This window comes from Aquarana catesbeiana, linkage group LG03, assembly GCF_042186555.1.
Source record: "Aquarana catesbeiana isolate 2022-GZ linkage group LG03, ASM4218655v1, whole genome shotgun sequence".
Taxonomy (NCBI): Eukaryota; Metazoa; Chordata; class Amphibia; order Anura; family Ranidae; genus Aquarana; species Aquarana catesbeiana.
This window is the reverse complement of record NC_133326.1, coordinates 261,679,440-261,687,046: the sequence shown is the minus strand read 5'-3', so window position 1 is coordinate 261,687,046 and position 7,607 is coordinate 261,679,440. Positions and strand designations below refer to the sequence as shown.

Genomic DNA, 7,607 nt, shown 5'->3' with positions numbered 1-7,607 from the left:
CTTGGGGGAAGGGGGTGGATTTTGATAAAATTGTAGTAAAGTTACAGCTGTCCTTAAGGTGCAAATGATTTTGAGCCACAGAAATTTAAGAGTTTATTAAAAAGGCAAAATGCAAAAGATAAAAAAAAAACAAGCAAGAATAAATTATTAAATAAAGGAAAATATTTTATTGTATCAACTCAAATATACATTATCATAGACAGAGTAACAGATAACAACTCACATTCTTATAGCACAATACAGATAAAAAGATATATCTCTCCTTGGCAAAAAATAAAAATCAATATTTTTCTACAACAAATATTTATGCTGCTGGGTTCTGTAGTGATGTCAAAGCAATGGATTTAATCACACACGATCAATTTATTTGTTACCACCATGATTGTATTTGTCAGAATAATACTTAGACTTTATTTCATAGAATGGAAGAAATGCCAGCACCCAAATAGGTACATTTTAATGGTAAAATAATTCTGGCATGTTTAACATGATATATCCTAGGGTAAAGATTATAATACACATATCTGGTGGTTTAAGACTTACTGCCCAGTATTACCAAATAGTGGTGTTCTAAAGGAGCAAGTAGGAGACACAGTAATGAACTGGCAGCTTTGTGTCTATCTGGCCTACAAGATATTTCTAGAACACCACCACTTAGTAAAAGTGAGGCTACTATACATCTTCTGAAATACACATAGTAATAATAAACGAAGATATATCTGCTCATACAGATCATGTTAAATTAACACACACCTTTTATGTGCATTTCTATACAATCTACAGCACAGACTAGAGTACTGCAGGGATTGTGAGGTAACCCAAAATATATGGGGTTTATATACACACATCAATTGATGAGAACCATACAATCGAACATGTACTTAGATTGAGGAAAATAGCTGATACTCCATGCTCACATTTATTTACAACTTATATGCCAATGAAGACCTTTCCGGTCTTGGGCAACTGAAAAAACTCAGTCTGTGATTGTTGCACTTTGCAGATTGAGCTGGACATCAGATCTCATTCACTACCTTGAAGCATGAGAAGCTTACATCTAGGGCCCATTCATCAGCAGGAGTTTCTTTCCAGCATAGTCCTTGTTATGGCTAAATTCCACTGTCCCCTTTTCAGCAGTCACAAATCCATGATAAATTCCGTACAACACTGTAGTCAATAACAGCAGCACCAAATATCATATTAATCCCAATATTATTTTTATATCTCTTTTAATATAAAATCTGGCATGCAACTCATGCTGTGGGATTTGGTATATTTATTTATGTTAAACTTTTCAATATCAGTAAAAATCATAACTGGCCAACTGATAGGAGAATAACAGTCAGGGATAATTCAACAGTCTCAAGGTCACTTATTTAATTTTAAAACCTTTCTTGTTTTCTGTTCCATATCACCAGCCCAAAACATCATATCTCTTGTTGCAATGGACAGAATTATCTAAACACTGACATTGGGTTTCACAAGACTGGCTAGAGAAGTTATAGACTGCATTCACATAATGCTTGGCAATAAAATATTAATCACAATTTTAACTGCCTATGACAACTTCTCCCTCTAGTGTTATGCATTTGTTCAGTATGAAATCAAAGCACCAGACCAATGCAGTGGTACAACTGCAACATAAACCACAAGTGATTGGTTACTTGATCTATGGTAAGATGCTATGGTTCCTTCATGGATTACCCTTCTGTACAACAATAAAATGCGAAGGATCATGCTGCAAAAAATCATATTTTAAAAAGCACTTGACATGGATAGTCCAGAAGTTATTCATTCATCGACTTTTGTTTTCTTTGCACCTCAGTAAATTAGTTTTATTTACCCTTGGGTTATATGGTTGCTATTAGACCCCTTTCACACTGGGGCAGCGGCTGGGTTCATGGTAAAGCGCTGCTCGTTTTAGCGGCGCTTTACCGCTGTTTAAGAAGCGCTTTTGAGCCGATAGTGGGTCGCTTTTAACCCCAAAGAAGGGGTTAAAAACTCCTGTGTCATGGCGCTTCCAGAAGCACTGCCCATTCATTCCAATGGGCAGGGCGTTTTGGGAGCGCTAAATACAGTGCTTCCAACCTGCCCCAAAGATGCTGCTTGCAGGACTTTTTGGAACATCCTGCAAGCGCACCGCCAAGTGTGAAAAAGTCACACTTGAATGAATAGGAGGCGGTTTTCGGGCACATAGCAGAGGCTATTTCAAAGCGCTAAAGTGCCTGAAAACCACCCCAGTGTGAAAGGGGTCTTAGAGAAAGATTAATTTCTTACACTCATTGGTCATACTTCACGATGGTGTGAAGAAGCCTGTTGCATTTTAAACATCACATGTATAAATCTTGCTTCCAAACAATCAGATCCATAGAAAGTTAATTTGTTTCCCTGGCATACACAGCCTGCAAGGTTAGTGTTAATGCTTAAAGGAAATTTGTGCTCAGCAACAAAATTAATAAACTGGCCAATGGCTATGAGGAAAGTGCCTATTGGCTATTAGAAAGTGTCAGTGGCTATGAGGAAAGTGTCTACTGGCTATTAGAAAGTGTCAGTAAAATCACTGGGTTATCTTCATAGTGCCTTCATCGTCTGAGGTGCTCAGTAATGCACATATCAACTTCATCTTCTGAAGCTGGTACTTGGTCCCACACCCTTCCAATTCTTGTGTTAGGAATGTGATGGGTGGTCCAACTGAACAGCAAGGCACAGGAGCAAGGGCCAGATTATAACTTCAGAAGATAAAGGAAATATTTACATATCAGTGTGCTAAAAATTACAGAGTTTCAAGGGTGCTGAGGCAAATGTGGAGTCACATTTGAGTAGCATCCGTTAAATAAATCAATTAACTTGTTTGATATATTAGCTGTAAGTGTTTGTGCTAGTTGGATTTCTTGAGCGATTCAAGTGCTATTTAACCATTATGTATGAATAACAACAGGACAATACATGTGGATATATCATATACAACGGGAATTTAACTTATCATTATCAAATTATATTTAACTTAAATTATCAAATTAAAACGGCCATTAGTATAGTCTACAAATTTGAACAGGTCATGATTTGGTAATGATTACTGTCCAGTAAAACTAAAGATACTGGTTTAAAAATGAAAACGGTTGAAGCTTTATATCATTTGGTCATCTATAAACTGGCTGGTGATGCTGGTATTTGCACTATAGCAATAGGATGACAATAGAAATAATATATTCTATGTATAGTTAAACAAAACATTATCTTCAAAAGAAATGCTACTTTATTACCACTGCTATATTTCTGCTATATTTCTTGTGAATCCCAGATTAAAAATAATGGCTTTAATTCTAAATAGTTCAGTTTTAAAAGACATCAACCATACTTAAAGCACATAAAACACAGCAAAACGCAAAAGAAAAGAATGCAGCCTTGAACCAGTTGTGTACAGGCACGGTTTGAGTGTTTGAAGAGAGGTGGATGAAACAAAATAACAATTGGTTAGACAAACCAACATGAACATATATGACAAACAACCCTAAAAAAACAAAATAGGTTGACTTAAAAAATATGCAAAATTTTAATCCAGATGTTTAAGGCTGGTCAAAAAAAACTCAAAATATTCAATACCCTCTTTAGTTAATTGACACATTGAGTACAAAATGTTATCTTTCTACATTTTTAGAATTTTGCCTGTGAAAATGTTGAAGAACCCTGGTGTAAAAAGAAGACCTGCTAGCTTAAAATTGCAAGCCTGGATGGCATTTACCTTTTTCACATGTATTGTGCCTTCCCAAGCCATTAAGAAAGAGATCTGGCCTCTGCTTGCGTGTAACCAGTAATGACAACCTCTTTGCAGTTATCTGTGTGCAAACAACCAGAGACATTTCGGCACTCTATTACAAGATTTTAGCACAGTAAAAAAACAAGTCAAAGTCATCTAAAAAAATATATCAACTAAAGAAAGTAAAAGCAAATTCCTACTGGCAGGACAACTAGCGAATGATACGATGCCAAGCTTATGTTCAGAGCCATTTGGTAGCCCCAGTACTCTGCAACATTGCGCTGATATGATGTGTAGACGGAATGGTCCATGCAAATGGTCTGATCTGTTACACTGCGAGCTCTAAAGACAGGATCCCAGACATCTTCAGAATGGATCAGAAACTCACAAGAAATGAACGTTCAATGAAGTGTTGGCTATCATTTGGAAGCACATTGGTATAGCTGTATTTCCCTGAAAATATATGTAATTATTAAATATACTGGCCGATCGATCCAAACTCTATTCTTTTTATTGCCAGAGAGAAATTGGTCGGTCAGTAGATATGCACAATCTCCATAGGATAAATAACTTTAAATGCATCATAGCAAATGATCTGCTGACAAAATGGTATTTCCTAGCATTTCCAGATGACATAATTCTGTCTGGGAAGATCCTAGAGTTAATGCTACATTTAATTATTTCCATTATGTGGTAAATAGTGCTTGAGAGAATTCTATTTGTCAGATTGATGTAGTCTGCTTTACAAGATAGATGGAATGGGAGATCGAGAGCGTCTTAGAGGACAAGGTGAACTGTAGGGTGATGTTACTGGAGACAGTCTCAGGGCATTGCCAGTCAAGCCAGCTATGTTGTTTAAACTTCGGGATTTCTCATATCCTTTTACGAAATATTGCACAGACATCAGTGGAATTCAGCCAGAAAGAGACAGAGACAAACAGTAAAATGAAATGCAATCAATTATGAGTCCATCAAAAAGGTTTATGTAGACAGTAATGAAGAGCTGAGACAATTTTATAGGTTATTATGACCCTATACATACTATTTAATTTACTGCAGTTGTTCAAATGAACCTGAATAATAACTAAGATAAACATTATTAGCATTATTAAAGTTGTAGGGTCTTCAAACAATATAATTTATTCAAAATATTAAAATTGTGTCAGCTGAAAAAAATATGGCATGTTAAACTATATGATAAACAGGCTTAATTAAAAACACAAAGCATTATGTGAAATGATAACTCCCCTTTAAGATGTTCTTGATAAATAATTATACCTCAAGGATGGTGATTCAGCTGAAAAATGTAGACTTTACAGTCATAGTTTATTATATCTTAGTAAATAATGTTTTAGTACAGCTACAGTTAGCAACCAAACATTGAAGGTTGTAAACATCATAATTAAGTACTGTTTCCGAAAGCCAGTGTTTCCTAAATTTAATAATAATTTACACATATTTAAAACAATTTGCAGTTTAAATGGTTACATAAAATGAACATAAAATGTATTCTGAATTCCTTTTTATATGTTTTTTTTTTTACTTTTTAATTTGCACTCATGATAGCTAAATGTAATTAAGTATATTATTCCATGCCCCAATTGTATTTAAAAATATAAGCATTTGGAAACACGGTGTATCTGCATTTGTATCTGTTAATTGTATAAATAGTAACTTTTTTTGTAAAGCATGCCCATATTATTTTTTATGGTTATAGTGTAGCACAAATGTTTAACTTTTATTGTGCATAAAGCTATTGTAAATTTACCACTAAAAATGTCATTAGCTTTTGATTTTATTCAATAATTTAAACAGGTATGATTTTAAAAAAATGTTGAGGTTATGTCAACATTTGAACATCAAAATTATTAAAAATACATTTAAAAAAATGAATTTCATTAAAGAATGCTTTTTTAAGTAATTAAAATAATTTGAGCTGACAACATTAACCATTCTTTGTAAAAAAAAACAACATTAAAGTTTCCCAAATTTTACATTTTTGTAAATAGACATGAATACACACCTTATTTAGATAGTGATAAGATTTTCAGAATTCAGTTTGCTGTTATATTATAATTGTAAGTCCAATGTTTCAGGATTAACACTAAGTTTATACATTTTGAAATGGACAAACATGAGAAGCATTTGAACTTGATAAAAGGGCATGGACATTTGTGTTTCCAGTGCATTACTTTCACTGAGGTAAATTTGTTGCATTTCAACTGAAAATAAAATCTCTCCAGAACCTATACAGGGCACTAGGATACCACAGTGCAAACTTCTAGTTTCATATCTGCCCTTTGGATGTGTTTTTGTTATTATTACTATTTACAACTGCTAATCATGTATCATATACCTGCTAATTTCATACATCCAGTTTATATGTATTAAATTTCATAACATTATATTTTATACAAATTGTTTATATTATATTTTCTTAAGGTTTTCCCATCCATGTTTAGTTTGGTTGCAGTCACCCCAAGGCAGTCAATATAGCCTTAAGTCACCCCAAGGCTATATTGGTGATGTATCTCCAGTATAGTTAGTGACTTTGTTCCTGTCAATCTAAAGTTGGTCATAGACAGATCAAAAGTCAGTCGGATCAGCAGGGACCAGTGGAATTTTAATCAGTGTGTGGCCGTCCATGTGCAACAGAAGTTGATCATTAGACCAACGTCTGCCAAACAGACAAGTTGGAAAACCTTTGTCAATCAGCAGCTGTATCCAAACATCTGCAGCTGCTGATCAGTGTATTCTGACAGTAGCAGGAGTCACTGTTAGAATACAATATTCCAGGTGGGGGGTAATTTTCCCTCCACCTGAACAAAAGAGAAAACTATAGAAAAAATATGATTATGGTCAGCTTTAGAGTCTTAATTCTCATGTTATAAAATGGTATTATCACCCCTCCTGTTGATTCTCAACTGAAAAAAAAGTAGGTAAAAAATCCAGCAGGTGGTGAAGGAGTTGTTCATTTGCAGATAAAAGAACTCAAGTACAAAGATCTCAACACCAGGCCTCTAAAATACATAGGAATTTGTTTAAAAATGTAAAGCATTTAAAAAATTCAATATATTTTGGATTAACTGAGCCTTTAAAATATAAAAACTAGATATTTATTACTTAGGAATTGTTAAACGCAGTAAGTTATTGCAGTGTTTGTGTGCAATTATTTTTTTTCCCCTTAAAGCCTTTTAGTCATGAATATGCAGAAAGTTACAGGAGAAATATATGAAACTAAATATAAAGAATGTGTGCTAAAATGGCCTGTCTAGTGATGCTTAATACACTAATTGTCCAATGGCAGCTCAAAGCAGCCATTAAGATTTGGCTTGGAAATAAGAGCTGACCTAGTTGCATTTCATTGGCCCATCTCTTCTACATGTAATGCTGCATACACACAGTCGGAATTTCCATCAAAAAAAGTGTGATGGGAGCTTTTGGTCGGGTATTCCGACCATGTGTATGCTCCATCCAACTTTTTCTGTCTGAACTTCCGCCAGCAAAAGACTGAGAGCTGGTTCTCTATTTTTCCGACGAAAAAAGTTCTTATCGAAAATTCCGTTCGTCTGTATGCAATTCCGACACGCAAAAAACCACGCATGCTCAGAAACAATTTGATGCATGCTTCAAAGCATTGAACTTAATTTTCTCAGCTCGTCGTAGTGTTGTACGTCACCGCATTCTTGACGATCGAAAGTTCTGAGAACTTTTGTGTGACTGTGTGTATGCAAGCCAAGCTTGAGCGGAATTCCATTGGAAAAACCATCCAAGATTTTTCCGACGGAAATTTTGCTTGTGTGTACAGGGCATAAGTGCCATGTTTGCCCAATGAATAAGTAAATATAAA

General features: G+C 34.7%; 1 protein-coding gene across 5 annotated transcripts in view; it reads right to left on the bottom strand.

The window, feature by feature from the left end:
• Positions 1 to 503: 503 nt before the first annotated feature.
• The window catches only part of KCNC2 (potassium voltage-gated channel subfamily C member 2), a 466,809-nt gene continuing 459,705 nt past the window's right edge, over positions 504 to 7,607 (bottom strand). For 2 of the 5 annotated variants that reach the window (XM_073620025.1, XM_073620026.1), the window contains one exon: positions 4,255 to 4,636. In XM_073620025.1, the coding sequence (XP_073476126.1) occupies positions 4,500 to 4,636 (137 nt within the window). In that variant the 3' untranslated portion in view covers positions 4,255 to 4,499. The other 3 variants (XM_073620029.1, XM_073620027.1, XM_073620028.1) reach the window with 3 other exon arrangements.